We start from the raw sequence: 18,337 nt of genomic DNA, 5'->3' as shown, positions 1-18,337 counted from the left end.
GACCCAACGCAGCCAAAAATAAAAATAAATTTATAAAAAAAAAAAAAAAAGAATTCCATCCATGTGGGGGCTCTGCCGTCCAAACCGGGCCAGTGACTCCTTCCCAGGGCACTGGGCTGCCTGATGGCCGCTTCCAAGCAGCCAGCTTGCTGGCACCATTTCTCAGATGGGGAAAACTGAGGGTCTGTGTGTTGCTGAGAGAGAGTCCCACAGTGACGGTGGAACTCAGAGCTTCTTTTTCCCAGGACCGCTGCATGCTCCCCACATCTCCCCCTACTCCCCTCCACCCCAGGGACAAGTGTTTCCCGACCATCTCTCCTTGGGGGTTTCCACGGTCTCCACCAGATTTCTGACTAGCTCTTCCTGCTTTCATAATATGAAGGAGGAGGCGGCCGGGGAAGGAAACCATGGGGACTCATTTACTCAGCACTTGTGAGCTCTGTTGTGACTCACTCCGAGTTCCATTGCGATTCCCTCTTGCATTTCCCTCCTCCTGGCAGGCTGGGCGGCTCTCTGAGTGCTCCGGACTGTCCTGGGCCCTCAGGAGCCCCTGCATTGTCCTGAGCAGTGATTCCCAGGAGCAGGCGCTCAGGGGCATCCAGGCCTTGCATATGGACACCTCCGGCCAGCAGGAAGCAGGGGTGGTAGCCCCGGATAGCATCACCTCTGCCCGCTCAGCAAGCCCAGAGCCAGGAGGCCCCAGGGCCAGGCTCATGGACCGGGCCAGGAAAGGCTGCTGCCAGCGCTGGCGTGGACAGTGGCCACCTGCCCCTCCACTCAGGCCCAGAAAGGGGCAGGCGCCTGCCGTGCCCACACTGCTCGTCTCCCACAGTGAGCGGAGATGGGGCTGGGACTGGAATCCTGGCTCCTGTGGCCAGAGCCAGTTTCCCTTCACCCTGACCTGCTGAACACCTGTAGCCCGTGTGGTTGGTCCCTCTGCCAGGGGGCAGCATGGCAGGGCCTGGCCCCAGCTCAGGGCGGGAGATTCCATCACAGTCCTCGGGGAGGTCAGAGGGGCTGGTCAGAGTCAGCTGGTCCAGGATGGCTCGGGGAGGGGAACATCGCAATGGGCACAACCTTCTGGAACCACTAGAAAGGAGCCCTCGTCCTGGCACCACTACTTATCAGCCTGGGTGAGTGACTTAACCCGTGTGTGCCCCAGTTTCCTCACCTGGAAAATGGGGTAAAGGAGTCCATGTGAAGACACAAGTTTTAGGACGTATCCTGACTTGCTGTGTTTCGTAAACGTCAGCTACTCTAATTGTTTTCGTTATCATCACATTCCCTCCCCCAAGACAGGGGATCAGCCGTACCGGGGCCTGGAGGCCTAAGGCCAGCTCCAGGGACAGTTAAGCTGTCCTGTGCCTGGGGCCAGGTGGGCCCACAGCCTGAGCCCAGCACTGCCGGCCCTGGCAGCCCATCAGACGTGGTGGCCCCAGGTGGGGGCCGACTTGGCTGGACATACTGGGCAGCCAGGCTGCTTTGGACACACGGGGCCCCTGCCAGGGGCAGGTGCAGGCTCGGCTTGTCACATGAACTGGAGAATTCTTGGGCTGGCCCAGGCCTGGTGGGGACGGGCTACGTCCCAATACGTGTGTGGCCAGAGTGGATGGGCATGTGATTTCTCAATTCTCCTTCATCAGAGTCACCTCCCTTTTTCTTGTTTGTCTCTTTGCTCTTTCAACTCCCTGGACTATTTTCAATGCCCTGAGGGGGCCCAGGCTGGGGTGGGTAATGGTGGCAGTAGTCCTACTGGTTGAGGGGGTCCCTGCGGGCCAGGCTGATGCAGAAACCCTCCCCATGGGCTGACCAGACAGAGTCACGTGCTCCCCGCTTTTCATATGAGAGGACCGAGCCTTCTGGAGGATGGTGTCCCACCGAGAGTCACACAGCTCGAGGGGTCAGGCCACGGTGCAGCCCTGAGTTTCCCCAGCTGGCGTGGGTGGCCCTGCCTTGGGGGCTCTCCTGAACTTGCATGGCCCAAGGCCAAGTCTTCCCAGCTGGCTCCAGGCCTCAACTTACCGTGTGTCCTCAGCCAGGAGCCCCTTCCTGGGCCTTTGTCCCTTGGCTGCAGAGATCCTGTTGGCCCCGCACTGGTGGAGATCCTTGTGGTTTGGACGATCTCTGGATCCCACAACTCCACCCACTCTCAATGGCCCCTGACAGGTGCCTGGCAGGGAGGCCCCCTTCCTGTCCTTTGTCACCTTCCAAACTGTTGTCCGGACCTGGAGCACTATTTAAAGAGCTGTCGCCGAGCTCCCCCAGCCCTGCTGCAGCTCGAGGGAGCCATCCAGACCATGGTAGGCTGGTGCTGCCCCGCCTCCTGACCTTGACCTCATCCTGTGACCTTGACTTCATTTGTGATACTGACCTTTACCTCATTGCCTGAACTCACCCTGACCTTGACCTTGTCTCTCTCACTGACATCCTTGACCTTGACCTGATGTTGTGCCTGTCCTGACCTTTTCTTCACCCTTGATGTCATCCCTGCACCCGGCCAGTCCATCCTTGTGGGTCTTGATTTGGGTCTCTGCCTTCCTGGACTCGGTGGGGGCTGCCGAGGTGAAAGCTGGGGCGGGGGGCGAGGAAGAGGAGGGTGGAGGGGGACAGAGTGGGCCAGGCTCGGAGGTTTCAGGGAAAAGTGGGGCTCTGATCTCACTAAGAGAACATGTTTCCTGTGGGGGTCGGGGTCGCTATTCCAGGACAGCCTGGGTCCTATGGAGCCTGGCATGGGGGCTGCTGGCCTTGCTGCGGGGTCCTTCAGGCCATGTGGGGCCTGCCCTGCCACCTTCCCCTTGCCCCTGTGCTCCAGCCCCTCGGGTCTCCCTGCAGGCTCTCAATGGTGCTGTTCTTTCATGCCCCTGTCTCACTCACCCTCATCAGTCCCTCCTGGCCTGAGAACTCTGTCAAGCCTCAGCTCAGAAGCCACCTCCTCCAGGAGGTCTGCCCTGAGTACCCCAGCGGTACAGAGGCTCCTCTGTGTTCTCAACATCTTCACTCCCTCCATCACCCTCTACTGATTGTCTGTCTCCCAGCCGGACTGTGGGCTCCTTGGGGACAAGGACCAGGGCTGATTCAGCTCTAGGTCCCTGGGATTGGGCACAGGGCCTGGCTGGAGGTCAGCAGGTACCTAATACATGTCAGGATGCTTTGAGGGAGACGTTATCTCGGTTTTATAAATGAGGCTCAGGGCAGAAAACTGATTTTCCTAACATCACAGCGGCTGTGATAGCAAAGCCACGATTAGAACTCAGGTCTGGGTGACGCCCTTCTGCCCTGAGATGTTCCCTTCAGCGGATTTTTATTTTTTAGAGGCACATTATAAAAGGGAACTTCCAAGACAGCTGGACTGGAAAGGGTCCTGGCTAGGAGATCAGAAGCCCGGTCAGGGCCCTGGGCCTCAGGTTTGCCTGTGCAGTAGGAGAAAACAACCCCTTCCCTCCTTGCAAGGTTCTAGAACAGGGTCTGTCACACAGTAGGGTGACGTTTCCCCCAGATGGACTTGAAAGGCTGGGGCGAGACAAGGATGGGGGATGCCGTGGCCGAGGGCAGGTCTGAGGAGAGAAAGGGCAGCATATCCCACAGACGGAAGTGATTGCTTTTTATTAACCAGAAGGAAATGTATATGTAATTATGTGAGATGTATTCCACAGGGAGGTTCTTTTCTTTATGATGTCTGAAGGGATTTATAAATATTACAGGGGTTTTACAGCATCATAACGTCCTGGCCGCCCTGCCAGCCCCCTTTCAAAGGATTAGTGGAGACAAAGGACCCAGTAAAAGCTAATTATAAGTCAGCCGGGCACTGTGGCTCCTGAAGTGAGCCCAGGGACCCAGGGGAGTTGGGGGCAAGTGCGGGGGTGGGGACATTGGGCGAGCGGACAGGAGTGAGCCCCGGGGGAGGGGAGACCACAGAGGCGCTGGGGGCGGGCACGGGGGTGCCGGGGAAGCCTGGGTTCTGGGGTGGGGTAGACAGGGGCTGGGCACAGAGGGTGGAAGGGGCTGAGATGGAGGCCCGAGCTGGGTGTGGGGACGCCCACGTCTGTGGGGGGTCCTCTTCCACCTCCTCCTTTGTGAAGTCCCGGCTGTCCTTTCCCCCCATCACAAGCCAAGTCTGGGGCTCCTTGCACATGGGGACCTTAGTGATGGCTGCTGAGAGAAAGGTCCCATGGAGGGGTTTGGGAACGGAGAGCTTTCAGCAAATGCCCAGTACTGGACGACTCTCAGGCACCATGACATCCGGAAAGAAACACACGGAGGCAGGAAGTCTGGCCAGAGACCCTCCACGTGGGTGGTCACCTGCTCTGCCTGCTGCCCTGAGATATGCCCTGAGCTCTGGGCAGCTATTTCCAAACCAATCCCTGATCGGAGCCAGGCCCTGGGTGGGGGAGGGGAGCCCAGAGGTGGGACAGACACAGGGAGATACGGCAGGACAGTGTGCTACGTGCTACAGGGTGTGGAAACCCAAGACTGGTGGGGAGGGGCAGAGGGGATGGGGGAGCTCTAAGTTGGCCTTGGGTCAGGGTTAGTCAGGGAAGGCTTCTCAGAGGAGGAGGCGGAGGAGTTGAGCCTGAAGGATGAGGATTCATCCCGATGGAAGGCAGGGAGGGTGTCCCAGGTAGTGGGAATGGCAGGAGCAAACGTTGGGAGAGAAGGAAGCTCAAAGCAAGTGGGGGGGGACCCAGGTCGCGGGGCGGGGGGAGGCGGATGCTCTGGGAGAGGGACAAGGGACAGACCTCGCAGGGCTAAGGGATCTGGGTGTTACCCTGAACACCGGGGAGGGTGGCAGGAGAGGAGGTCCCCCACGTGGCGGCTGGTGCTAGAAAAGACGCCCCTCTCCGCTCCGCATCCTGGGCACTGACCTCCTGCATTCTGGAGTCAGGGGCCTGTCGGGGAAGCAGCAGGTAGCCCTGCGGGGTAGGCGCTCTGTTGGCTTCTTGCCGGGAAGAAGAAGCAGGGAAACGCCCTGCTTCTCTGCCAGGCTTCATGAGGAGCCTGGTCTGTCTGCTGGGGTCCGTGGGGGCGGGCAGTGTGGTTCAGGAGATGAGCCCTGAGGGGTGGGTGGGGCGAATGGGGGGCCTCCCCAGGAAGGGGCTTCTGTAAGGCCGCCCCTGGAACCTCACAGGGTGGGTGGGGCGAATGGGGGGCCTCCCCAGGAAGGGGCTTCTGTAAGGCCGCCCCTGGAACCTCACAGGCGCCCAGAAGAGCCCGGAAAAGAGCAGAGGGTGGAGCCAGCTCCAACGTCTTCTCCATGTTCGATCAGTCCCAGATCCAGGAGTTTAAAGAGGTTGGTCAGCCTCCCCCAGGGCCGTTGGGAGGGTTACAGGAATGCACGGAAAGCCCTTAGGGAGCCGGCAAGGCGTGGGGTCAGGCCTCAGTCCCTGGGGGGTGGTGACATCACTATCCTTAGAGGCTGCCATGCTATAGCTTAGACTCTGGAGATGTGACGAGCTGTCCTCGGGCAGCCCCTACCCCTCTCTCCCTGAGCCTTTGCTTGCTGTGTGACCTAGGGCAAGCCCTTCCTCTCTCCGAACCTCAGTTTCACTCTCTGTAAAATGCGGTTGCTGGGAGCATGATATGAGGGATGGGCAAGAAGCCCCAGCACGTGCTGGCGCACAGTAGGAGCCCAGGGCAGGTTAACCATCACGCTCATGCTGGTGTCATGCTGAGCTGGGTGACCGGGTGGCCAGAGGGCCTGTATTGAGGTTGCCCAGGCAACAGTGGTTGGGAGGACAGCCCCTTGCAGGGACGGGGGATCTCTCTGGGGAGGGGGCCTGGGCTTGGGCAGGTGGGCGGGCGGCTGCTCAGTGCCTGTGTCTCTGCCAGGCTTTCACCATCATGGACCAGAACCGGGACGGCTTCATCGACAAGGAGGACCTGAGGGACACCTTTGCTGCCCTGGGTGGGTGACCAGCAGCCGGAGGCTTGGGGACTGGGGGCGAGCCGAGCCCTGGCCATCCAGAAAGAGTGGGCGGCTGGGGGCAGGCCAGGGCGGTTGGTGCAGGGGGTGTGAGGGGCTGGTGTTCTCTGGGGGTGCCGAGGAGGGGCGGCTACCGCCTGGCAGGTCAGGGGAGACTCCCGGGTGTTAGAGGAGGACTGGCCAGGGGAGGGAGGGGGGCATTTCAGGGGCAGTAGTGGCCCATGCAAAGGCCGGGAGTGGGAGGGGGAGGGGTCAGCAGAGCAGGGGAGACGCAGGGGGTGGGGAAGAGGCTGGAGATATCCAGGGGCGGGACTCGGGTTACCAGGCGGTCTTCAGCTGCCAGGGAGGCTTTTGTCTTCTCTGAGGGCCCAGGGATGGGTCTTAAGCCTGGATGGGGACGCTGGGGTTGGGGGACAGGTGCGTAACCAACTCACTTCCGGACTGAGCCTTAAGCTCCCAGAGATCTGGTTGTCCACTGGGACCGTGAGGAACCCGAGTCCCCGTCTCCAGGCAGCCAGCGCATCCCTCCCGGGGCACCTGAGCCCTGAGGCCCAGGTCTTCCACCCCTGTGTGCCTCAGCTTCAGCTTCTTTGGGTCTCAGTTTCCTCATCTGTAAAATGGGGATAGCCACCAACTTGCTCTCCTTTCCAGGGAGGCTGAGGTGGTGGCAGGGGGCTGGTGAGGCTGGGGGCAGCCCAGTGCTGGCCATGGCTGAATGTGCCTCTGTCCTGAGGTCCCCCAGCAGGTGGGCAGGGTCTTAGGGCTGAGTGGGGGGCGGGTGAGATGGTAGGGCTGGGGGATTCTGCAGGATGCTCCCTGGTCCCGAGCTCTTGGGCTGCCTGCAGGCAGGGTCCCCTCTGACCCTCCTCGTACTCCTGGGTGTCTCCCCCAGGCCGCATCAATGTAAAGAACGAGGAGCTGGAGGCCATGGTGAAGGAGGCCCCTGCGCCCATCAACTTCACCGTCTTCCTGACCATGTTTGGGGAGAAGCTGAAAGGTGATTGAGGCCCCAGGGGGCCCTGGGGAGGGGATGGGCGAGGGGGTGTGGGTAGGCAGGGCCCTGTGTGCTGATGTACCCCCCACCGATGCACGCCACAGCTAGGAGCATGGTGCAGCCCCAGACACCAGCCCCCGGGGCACACACACCAGACCCTGCCTCAGCTTCCACCTCTATATCACAGAGTGGGGTGAATGTAATGACCCCCAGTTTGCAGGGCTGTGAGGCGCCCAGCGGGACAGTTTGCGAGAAAGCCCTTTGCGCACCATCAGGATGATGCCCCAGCCACAGCCCCACCTTCCTAGCCCTGGGCTCATCTTGCCTGTTCTGCCTTACCACCCGCTGCTGACAGGAGAAGGTGGTATGGGGGAGGGGGGTTCTGGAAACTTCTGTGGCCAACCCCAGTACAGGATGGGCTTCTCCTCCAGGGAGAGGATCAGGGGCCTCATTCGTGAGTGAGGAGACCCAGGCTCAGACGGGTCACCACACCTGCTCCAGGTGTCCCAGCATCGAAGTGGCAGGGATGGAACTGTAACCCCGACGCTGGCTCTAACCACTGCACTCCCCTGAGACGCAGCATCAGGCCGGGCTGGGGTTCCGTGGTCAGAAGGAAGGGCCAGCCTGGGCTGCGGCTGCCCTTGCGGGGTGGGTCTCATCGTCATCCCATGCTCAGGCGGCCCCTGCCTGATACCCTCCCCTGGCGCCTCGGCTACAGCTGGGCTTAAGACCTGGTATCCCACTGACCCCCAGGGTGACCTTGGGCAAGGCTTATCTGTTCTTTGCACCTCAGTTTTTTTGCCTGTAAAATGGGGGTTGTGTCAGTTTCCCGAGGCTGCTGTAACAGATGACCACGAACTTGACGGCTCAAAAAAACCAGCATTGTATACTCTCAGTTCTGGAATCCAGAAATCCGAAATCTGTCAGGCCAGGCTCCCTGAGAGGCTCCAGGGGGGAACCCGTTCTTGACCTTTTCCGGCTTCTGGTGGCTGCTTTGCTCCCATCTCTGCCTCTGTGGTCATACTGCCCCCTCCTCTTCTGTCTCCCTCTGCCTCACTTTTGTAAGGACACTTGTTATTGGATTTAGGGCCCACCCGGATAAGCCAGGATGATCACTCCATCTCAAGAGCCTTGCCTTCCATCTACGGAGGCCCTTTTGCCAAGTGACATTTCCAGGTCCTGGGGATGAGGACCTGGGTATATCTTTTGGGGGCTACCACTAAACCCACAACAGCCTGGTGTTTTCCAGCTGACAGAGAAGTGCCCTCAGGCCCACCTCTGGGCAGCTGTTCGGGGTTATTCCTGGGACCATGGCCACCTCCTTGAAGAGCGCAGAAGTCCAGGGGGCAGGGCAGGGGTACACTCCCAGGCAAAGACATGCGTGACTCCAGCCACGACTTTAAAGCAAGTCCTGGAGCTCGTGTCTGTCCGCAGCTGAGCTAAGAGCTCTGACCCAGGGCTGCAGCTTTTTCTCATTTTCGCAGGGGTTCCGGGGCTGGAGCTCCAGCTGAGCCTGTCATGCAAACTTGGCTGAGCCTGGGATGGGGACAGGGGCCGGGGGGCTGGGCAGGCACCACCTCGTCCCTCTAATTGGGACAAGGACACTATCATGAGGTTCCCAACAATGAGGGGAAGCAGTCTCTCTGCAGCCCATTTGATGAGGTTTGCCGTCTGCAGAGCAGAGGCCCATTCTGGGAGGAGAGAGGGGAGGACCGGGTGCGGTAAATGTCCAGCCACGGGGCCTGAACCCAGGGCAGCTGGTCCACGTGCAGCCTGTCCTGAGGAAGGCAGGCTGGAACCAGGCTGCCCCGGCACGGAGGTCTCTCCGGAGACCCTGGGAGGCAGAGACTGCACAGCCGCGCCCCAACCATAATCCTGTGGCCACCCCTTCTCCTCCTGCAAGGCCAGGCTGTGACGGACCCTGGACTGAGCCTCCGGCCTGGGCACACTGGCTCCCTGCCACCCTACCTAGAGGAAGCCCACGGCTCTGCCTCTAGGAGCTCCCAGGCTGGCAAGGCCAGCACTGAGCCCGGCCCAGTCACTCAGGGCCAGTCTCAGAAATGTTGAGCGACTCAGACTTCATCCTGTCCTGGATGATCCTGATGGTGGGGACACAGCTGGCCCTGACCCAGTCTGAGAAACAGGAGCACAGCGTGGCAGAACAAGAAGGGGGCTCTGGAGGTTCAAGGAGTTGGCTTCAAACCCTTCCTCCCCTTATAGCTGGAGACCTCAGGCAAGTAACAGAGCCTCTCTGAGCCTGAGTTTCCTCTTTGACAAACTGGTGCATCAGGACCTACCACAAGGGGTGTGCTGGAGTCCCACGGGGCACAATGCCGAAGCTGCAGGATGGACTTGGCACAGAGCACTCAGATGTGTCTGTGGCCGTGATAATGTTGGTCAAGACCTTTACCATTAATGACCCTTTATCTTAACTGATCCTGGGAGGCGGGCAGCAAACCCCGCCCTTGTCTCCATTTTACCAATGATGCAGCTGAGCCTTAAGAAGGAAGGGGACATCCCCTGGTTCCACAGTGAGAAGGGAGGGCAGTGTGATGGGGGGAAGAGCACCAGGTAAGGGTCACCAGGCCACCTGCTATCATTCACACAGTCCCTGAGACCTTGGGTGAGACCCTTCCTCTCTCTGGCCCTCAGTTTCCCCATCTGTACCAGCAGGGGGCTGGGTATTTAATCCCATTGTGTTAGTAGAACCATTTCTTCTAATGACATCTTTCGCCAAAGCCCACACTATAAAAGTGATAAAACCAGAACTGCTCTGGATGCACTCTGCCTCTCCCGTCCCCCCACCCTCACTCCCACAAACCTGTGGACCCACCTGCCCCGCCTCTGGCCTGGACAACCTCTCAGACTCCTCCAATGCCAGAGCCCCCACCTCCAGCCCCCAAGTAAAAGCTCTTTCTCCTCCATCCATAGCCGAATCACATAGCATCAGTTGTGAGAACTTGGACAAGTCACTTAACTTCTCCGAGCCTCAGTTTCTTCATCTGTAAAATGGGACCAATGGGCAGGAGGGTTAAGCACATAGTAAACGCCTAGTAGGCCTTTCCAGGTGCATCTGTGCAGGCTGATTGTTACTATACGCAGAGCCCTTGGCTATTATTACTGTTCCTTGTTTCTCTGAAACATCCCTTCTCTGGCCTCACTGTGGACTAAAGCTGGGGAGGAAGCTCCCTGAGCCCTTGGCCTCTGTAGGGGCCACGGGACCTGCCCCACCCCCAGCCGCTGCCTGGCCTCTTCATCCTGACGCTCCCCCTGCCTGTGTGTGCTGCTTCTAGGTACGGACCCGGAGGAGACCATTCTCCACGCCTTCAAGGTTTTCGACACTGAAGGGAAAGGTTTCGTCAAGGCTGATTTGTAAGTCTCCTCTGCCTTCTCTCCCCAGAGTCTCAGGTGATAGATGGACTGGGGTCGGGTCAGGGTGGGTCGCAGCCCGGTCTCCTGTCCTGCCTGGAACTCAGGCATCTCAGGCAGCTTCCAGACAGGAGGCAGGAGGCCGCTACCCTGCCCAGTTCAGCCATTACTAGATGTCCCTTCCCCTCTCTGGGCCTCGGTGTCCCCATCTGTGTGGATGTGTATGGGGAACATGGGGTCCGCAGGCGAGGGCTTCCCAGTAGCGAGGGAGGGACGGGTGGGGGTAGAGGTGGGCCCTGAAGGAAGACTAAGGATCGCTCTGGCTGGAGCAGAGAGGGCATGTTTGGGGTTGGTGAGGAGGAACAGGCTGTGGCTGGGGGTGGGAGGGGAGGCTGGGGTGGGGTGGGGTGGGGTGGGCGGGGGGGGCGGTGCGGGCAGCACAGAGAGGAAAGCAGGGCCTGTGTGGGGTAGCCCTGGACCTTGAGTCTGCCCTGGGGGCATGGGAAAGCCTAAGAAGCAGTTAGGCAGGGGCAACATGGAGGCCAGCCTGGAGGAGGAGAAGAGAGGGTTGCAGCCGCCACAAGGGTCTTGGCCGTCGGGATGGAGGCGAGTGGATGGGTGAGTGAAATACAAGAGGCCAGCACCAATGGGATCCAGGGTGTTGGGAAGAGGACTGGGCCAGATGTTAGCCAGGGCCCGAGTGGATGTGGGCATGGAGGCGGAGCCATGGGAAGGAACCAGCTCAGCTGGGGCTGCAGAGAGAGTGAGGTGGCCGTGGGCAGCTGTCCGGCCACCACTGGGCTGGCATCACTGACGGAGGGAGTGCTAATGCCTGCTATGCCTGGGAGCCTCAGCCCGGGGAGAGCACAGGGCAGACAGCCAAGACTCGCGGGCCGGGGCGGGCCGGGCCGAGGCAGCCTGTCCAGGGGCTGAGACACTGAGCCGACTTCTGAGCCGACCTCTGAGCTGTCCCTTCAGGGCCTCCAAGGCCTCCCTGGGCCTGTGGGTGACCCTGGGCAGGCAAGATTTCTTCCTTAGTCACAGGCTTCACGACCAATTACTGTGAGGCTTGAGGCCTCGGCTGGAGGCTGATTTTGCTTTCTATTCAATATTAGCACAGCACGTGATGGAGGTGGGGTGGGAGCGGGCAGGGGGGCAGGGAGGAAGAGAGGAGGGTCTATCTTGTCTCTCAGACGTTCTTACAGCCCCTCACCCCCCCCAGAGTTTTGAGTCACACTCTCCTCAGGGGTCGGGGAGGGGTTCCCGAGGTTCCCGAGGGTTTCTTCAGGCTGCAGCCCTCTCCTTCACCCCTCCCTCAGAGTCCGGGTTCCCACCCCCAGCTTGGAGACCTAGGGAGGCACTGGGGGAACCCCCCAGGGTGGCCCGAACCCACCCCTCTACTGCCACCCACCTTCCCTCCCACTAGAGCAAAGTCAGGGCTGGGAGGAACCCTTTGGAGACCCAGTTTGGGAACCGCAGGCACCATCCCCAGGCTATGGGATCTGAAAGACATGGCTGCCTGCCAGGCAGGCCACAGAGGAAGCTCTGGTTGAAAGAGAGTCTGTGAAAAGTCCCCAGCGTGGAGAGATGGAAACTGTGACTGTCCGGTAGTAACATAAATAGTGGAAAATGTGCGTCGGTCTGGAGCAGGGCGGCGGCTGCCAGCGCCACCGGGCACATGGGTGCTCGGGGCTCTGCTCAGCCCTCTGGTCCCACCCCTGCCCTCTGCACCCCCTGAGAGCTCTGTGGAGCCCTCTGAGCTCCTGGGGGCACCAATCCCTCCCCCACAGCCTCAAATGCCCCACCTCTGGCCATTCCTCCAGGCCCCGGGCAGCTCTGGCCCCTGTGGGGAGCTGCTCTTCTGGACCACCCAGGGGGACAGGCCCCACCCTGCCGCTGCACATCAGTACCCCTCCCGAGCCTCAGTTTCCCTCTCTGTAAAAGGGGGATAATAGTACTCACTTCCCAGGGCTGTGAGGAGCAAAGGAGACCTGGGCAGGCGCAGGAGGACACGGACCTGGGCAGCCTTCCTGCCCCTTGGCTGAGTGCAAGCACCTTGCATGCTCCAAAGCACCTTACAGATGTCAGCAAAAATCATAAGCTGAAGAAGCAGTGCGTCTAGAACCAGGGCAAAGAGGCTCCCCTCAGCGACCTAGAGGTTGATTATTAGTGCACGATGGGACATCAGAGTGGCCCCCACAGTCATGTCGGGGTCCCAAGCTCATTTCATTGGGTCCCCATCTGATGTGAAGAGGGGAGTCCACATTACAATGGAGGCTGAGAGCTGAAGTGGCCGCCCGAGGCCACACAGCCATCTGGGGGCTGTAGGGCCAGCCCTGGTTGGTGTCCTTCTGGGCCATCAGCCCCAGGATCCACGTGTCCACATAGAGTGGCCCTTACCCTGAATGTGACCCTTTCTCTCCCTTGAACAGCATCAAAGAGAAGCTCATGACACAGGCAGATCGCTTCAGTGAGGAGGAGGTGAGTGCCGGCTTTTCAGGGCCTGGCCCAGCGCTGACAAGCATCTTCCTGGGAAGTGCTCCTTCTTTAGTGATCCGCTGAGATGATGTCCCCCTTGACTCCTAGGATGGGAACAAGGATGGGTGGGATCCTGGCCTGCTGGCCTGGCCTCTGTGGCCTCCACCCTGATGCCTCCCTCTCCAAAGAGGGGAGCGACATTCTGCCTAATGCCCTTGGGTGACCCCTGGCTCTGGCCCCCACCTCGGCCCTGGTTGAGGCTGACTCCCGGCTCTTTCCCCAGATCAAGCAGATGTTTGCTGCTTTCCCGCCAGATGTGTGTGGCAATCTGGACTATAGGAACCTGTGTTACATCATCACGCATGGCGAAGAGAAGGACTAAAAGGGGACCACCGACGCCCACCCCCACCCCATACACACATTCAGAGGCAGCAAACACGGGGCCGGGGGTGGGGGAGAGGGGCGGCCGTTGAGGAGCCCCTGCAGCCAACATGTGTGTGTGCAAGGAAAAGGCTCCCTGGCCTGTGGGTCAGGGGCAAAGTAAGAATAAATAATGTAACAAGGTCTGAGGTTTTGTGATTAATGCTCCGGTTGGGGAGAAAGCTAAACATTCCTATGTTGTTGGTTTTTCCAAAGTTTTTACTTCCTGGCTTTGCTCAAATGTTCCTGATGAGCTGGTGTTTAGAACTAATTGACAGTTTTAATGATCCCCAGCTGGGGCACGGGACACTGCCTTCATTTATGAAGCTTTTATTGAGCACCTAGTGCGTGCCAGCCCTGGTGCCAGTCCCAGGGACGTGGAGATGAGCCAGCCCTGTCCCCGGGCCGAAAGATCATGCAGTGAGGGAGACAAGAACTGGGGTGGGGACACAGTGGGGAGGAGGTGGGAGCGGGCCAGGAGAGACCTGGCAGCTAGAAGCCAGACAGAGGCAAAAAAGGCGGTGGGGGGAGGGGGCGGGGGGGTGGATTCAAGGGATGTTTAAGGAAGAGGCAAAGATTTCTTGAACAGGGCACGCATAGCACCAACCATATAATAAAAGGGCAGAAACTGGACTTCAAATTGAAAACCTCCACTCAGCAAAAGACACCCTGAAGGGCGTGAAAAGGCAAGCCCAGGCTGGAGAAGATATTGGCAACAATAGATATTGACAAAGATCTTAAATCCCGAATATACTTTAAAAAAAATCCTACACATCAGGACTTCCCTGGTGGCGCAGTGGTTAAGAATCCGCCTGCCAGTGCAGGGGACACGGGTTCGAGCCCTGGTCCGGGAAGATCCCACATGCCGCGGAGCAACTAAGCCCGTCCGCCTCCACTACTGAGCCTGCGCGCTAGAGCCTGCAAGTCACAACTACTGAGCCCGTGTGCCACAACTACTGAAGCCCGCGCGCCTAGACCCCGTGCTCTGCAACAAGAGAAGCCACCACAATGAGAAACCTGTGCACCACAACAAAGAGTAGCCCCGGCTCGCCACAACTAGAGAAAGCCTGTGTGCAGCAACGAAGCAAAAATAAATAATAAATAAATTAAAAAAAAAAAAAGGATGTAAGGTCCATGGAAGCAAGGGTTTAAAAAAAAAATCCTATACATCAATAAGGGAAAGATAACCAAAACAGCAAACGAAAGCCAGGTAGGTGACGAGGTCAGTGGCAGAGCTGGGGGTGGAACCCAGGCAGCATGGCTCCGAGCCTGTGCCCACAAGCTCTAGCCCATACTGCTACACCCTGCACTGGGACATGGGGGCGGGGACTGAATTGGGGGGTCACAGTGAGGAGGTCCCTTTCCTTGTCCCTTGCCCTCCTGCACTCCATGTTCCCTCTGGGGGAGGTGGGGAGAGAGGCGTCCCCATCTGCCTGGGGCTCCCAGGCTCAGGACACAAGGGGTAAGATCTGCGGAGCAGGGCTGGGGAAGGCCCGAGGCAGAGGAAGAGGAATATTCCAAAAGATCCCTCCCTCCTCCCAGGCCTTGCTCTCTGCTCTCGAAGAGTTTAGCTTTCCTGGAAATCAAGGACTCAGCCGCCGAGGAACTCGTCAGACCTGTTTGTGTCCCCAGGAACCAGGCCAGAGCCCAGCTTCTGGAGGGAGCGGGAACCACGGCTACCTGCTCCCCCGTCGGGCAGCTCCGGGCTGCCCTGCTCCGAGACACCAGGCCTGCTGGCCCTGCATCGGCCCGGCTCCACGAGGACACGGGGTGGCCAGTGGGGAGGCCGGAGGGGCTCCGTGCAGCTCAGGAGGGGAGACTGGGAGCCCTTCCTTTGCTCATTCATTCCTCCGCCCTTCAGACAGCTGTCCACTTACACCCACTCTGTTCCAGGGCCCAGACGCAATCAGTAGCACCTATAACACCCACCTGGGCTCTGGGTGGGGGACCCACAGGGACAGGAGGCTCCAGTGGCCTAGGGCAAAGAAGGCAGGAGGGGAGTGGGGGACCAGTCGTGAGGCTATTGGTGGCTCCAAGGCCCTGGCCTCTGCTTCTCTTGGCGTTTTTCACAGCATTGCTTGCTCAGGGCCCCTCCCCTTCCAGCTGGGGCTCATTGGTGGTCTTGGCTGCCCCTGACCTGGGCCTACCACCAGCTGCCTTCAGTCTCCATGACTCTCTGTCTAGTTCCCGAGGGACACCAGGGTTGGCACTCCACGACCCCTAGATGGGTTCCTCTGGGTCCTCCTCTGGTCCAGGCAGCTGGGGTGGTCCACAGAGCTGCCCCTTCCAGGGGTGGGGGCTGAGGCTCCTGAAAGCCAGAGAGAAATTGACTCCTCCCTCCTGAGTCATCATATCTGGAATCACCTTTTTAAAGGTACAAGAACTACTTGTGGCCTCCCCCACCTGCCCACCTGCCCCTTTACCACCATCTTTATGGCTCCGTGCTTCCCTGCACAGCCTCATTCAGCTCCTTGAGTGCCCTACATTCCCTCCTGCCACAGGGCCTTTGCATATGCTGCTCCTGCTGCCTAGGACACTCTCCCACCCACTCTCCCACTCTCCCATTGGATAAGTGCCCAGTTACCCCTACTCAGCTTTCTGCTCTCAGCTCCACGTCACATGCCCTGTCCCTGAGGCCTGGAATAGGTCAAATCCCCTTCTGTGTACTTTCAAGGCACCAAGTACTTTTGCTGGGGAGATGTACGTGACGTTGGTCTTCCCCAGAGAGCTGTAAGCCTGGGATCAGGTTGGATTTTGCCCATCACTCTACCCCTAGCAACCCTCACTGGACCTGGCACAAAACAGACTCTTGGGAAACATTTAACCAACTCCAGGAGGCCCAGAAAGCTGATCTTGAGGTGCATGAGGCCACTGGAGGGGGCTTCTGTGGCCAGCACTGAGGTCTGGGCCTCCAGGAAGACACCACGGGCCAGAGGCTGAGGTCAGGGCCTGCACCCAGGCCAAAGCCATGCCCGAGGCTCCATGGGACCTGCCTGTCTGTCTGGGCCTTAGTCTCCGCATAGGCAGAATGGGACCCTGTGGTTGTCTGGGTCCCAGGGATTTCCAGCTCCTCGGCAGCAGCAAACCCTGAGGCCGTGGCCATCCCCGAAGGTGACCTGTCTCGTAAGCTGGCCAGGCTGGCTCTCCTGGAATGCTTGGTGGCCCCAGCATGCCCTGGAAGGTGATGGGCAGCAAGCCCAGGCGAGGCCATGGCAGGTCTCCGTGTCCCCAGGGAGCTGCGTGCAGGGATCCTGCCCTGCCCTGGTCCCGCCAGCTCCCCCAGCCAGCTGGGTCTTATTGAGGGTAATTAGCCCAGTGAGACGCCTGGGTCTGGGCCTTTCATTTTCCACTGTGATCCGTTAACTGGGGCCTTCGGACAGTGGCCCCCGTATAAATCACGAGGGGGTCACTGTTAAGAGAAATGGCAAATTCCTTCCACCCGTGTGGCTGGCTAAATTGATCCTGAGAGCAGATTCCCTCCTGGCGCTCACTCAAGAATGGCCAAGTCCTTTGAAGGTCTTTCCAGGGTGGACCCTGGGGCTTAGAGCCGGCTGGGCGGGGAATCTCCCCGGGAGGCTCTGCTAACGGCGGACGGGTGGGGCCCCTCCAGGACCTCGTGGCTGCTGGAGAGACCCTGCCTGATGCAGCGCCACCGTCACTCTGTCTCCGTGGCAACCCCGGGGGAGACTCTGCACCTCTTCACAGCCAGGAAGTGGCAGGGGTGGGGGGCTGGGGGGAGCCAATGGTGTCCTGAGCCAGGAACGGGGACGCTAGACCTCAGAGCAGTAATGAAACACCCCGGTGGAATTTCAGGCCTGGGGGTGGGGAAGGCAAGCAGTGAGGTTCCGGGGGGACGCCTCAGTAGCCATAGAGCCTGTTTGGTGGGAAAACTACTCCATTCCCTCTGTGAGCTGAGCCCTGGGCTGGGCTAAGATTTCAGTCTGGCTGAGGGCTCATCTGGGCCTCCCGGGACCCCTAAGTATCTGTGTCTATTCGTCTCTTCCTGTCTGTCTCACACATGCAGCCCTCAAGTCTCACTTGACAAAGGTGAAGGGAAGCTGAAGGCGGGGAGGCCAGGATCAGGGATGAGGGAGGTGGGGGAGTGTCCTGTGAGTCTGTGCACGCAGGGTGGGGAAAACCTATTTTCTTTAAAATTTATGTATTTATTAATTTTTGGCTGTGTTTGGTCTTCGTTGCTGTGCACGGGTTTTCTCTAGTTGCGGCGAGCGGGGGCTACTCTTCGTTGCAGTGTGTGGGCTTCTCATTGCGGTGGCTTCTCTTGTTGCAGAGCACGGGCTCTAGGTGCGAGGGCTTCAGTAGTTGTGGCTCGTGGGCTCTAGAGCACAGGCTCAGTAGTTGTGGCGCAAGGGCTTAGTTGCTTCGCGGCATGTGGGATCTTCCTGGACCAGGGCTCGAACCCGTGTCCCCTGCATTGGCAGGCGGATTCTTAACCACTGCACCACCAGGGAAGTCCGGGAAAACCTATTTTCAAATCCCTGTCCTGGGGCAGAGCATGGAGCTGGCTCAGGTGTCCCACAAGGCAGAGCCGGGCAGGTGTCTGGAGGAACAGGGACCCAGCCTTTGGACCTGTCTGGCTTTCTGAGCCATCCTGGGGACAGGCTCCTTAGTAGGGAGTGAACTACCCGTGACTGGAGGTATGAAAGCCGGAGATGGTGAACACGCGGCAGGGATGGGACTGGCTGGCTTTTAGAACCTGAATTGCTCCTCAGGGCAGAAAGATAGGGGTGCCTAAAACACCTAGCTTGTTGCCTGGTGCACAGTGGGGTATCCCTCCCCCCACACCCACGTGGCTTCACTGTGGTCCAACCGGAATCACAGAGCCCAGGGCAGGCTGAGCCAGAAGAACCCTTGGTGAACAGATGAGGAAGCCAAGGCCCAGAGGGAGCTCCCCCTTCCCAGCTCCAGACCTACCACATTCCTTCCCTCTTTCCGTTCACACCCCTGAACATGGTCAGGATCACATTCCTGTCCAAGACCTGTTATTGGGGTGATGGGCTCTAATGCGTGTGTGTCAGTGGGACAGAGCGGGGGGCATGTTAGCATGCAGCCTCTTGGGTGATGATGGGGGACTGTCAGATGTGATTTGGGGCCTGTGGCGGATCATGGGGGACCTGGGGCTCCTTAGTGACCAAGAA

The 18,337-nt window shown here is 59.4% G+C and overlaps 1 protein-coding gene across 3 annotated transcripts; it reads left to right on the top strand.

Annotated features, from left to right (window-relative positions):
- The first annotated feature begins 2,218 nt into the window (after nucleotides 1-2,218).
- Nucleotides 2,219-13,259, top strand: MYL10 (myosin light chain 10). Of its 3 annotated transcripts, none has more exons than XM_057529386.1 (7): nucleotides 2,219-2,300; nucleotides 5,195-5,287; nucleotides 5,827-5,902; nucleotides 6,813-6,917; nucleotides 10,208-10,286; nucleotides 12,716-12,764; nucleotides 13,045-13,259. In XM_057529386.1, exons 1-7 carry the CDS (start codon nucleotides 2,298-2,300, stop codon nucleotides 13,141-13,143), a joined length of 504 nt encoding a protein of 167 aa, XP_057385369.1. In that variant the 5' UTR covers nucleotides 2,219-2,297; the 3' UTR covers nucleotides 13,144-13,259. The 3 variants fall into 3 exon arrangements, with proteins under 3 accessions (XP_057385369.1, XP_057385371.1, XP_057385370.1); XM_057529388.1 differs by lacking the exon at nucleotides 2,219-2,300 and adding an exon at nucleotides 4,858-4,904; XM_057529387.1 differs by lacking the exons at nucleotides 2,219-2,300; nucleotides 5,195-5,287 and adding an exon at nucleotides 5,511-5,635.
- The last annotated feature ends 5,078 nt before the right edge of the window (nucleotides 13,260-18,337 follow it).

Source organism: Balaenoptera acutorostrata, chromosome 15 (assembly GCF_949987535.1).
Source record: "Balaenoptera acutorostrata chromosome 15, mBalAcu1.1, whole genome shotgun sequence".
Lineage (NCBI taxonomy): Eukaryota > Metazoa > Chordata > Mammalia > Artiodactyla > Balaenopteridae > Balaenoptera > Balaenoptera acutorostrata.
The sequence above is the reverse complement of the archived record's forward strand: the minus strand, read 5'-3'. Positions and strand labels throughout refer to the sequence as shown.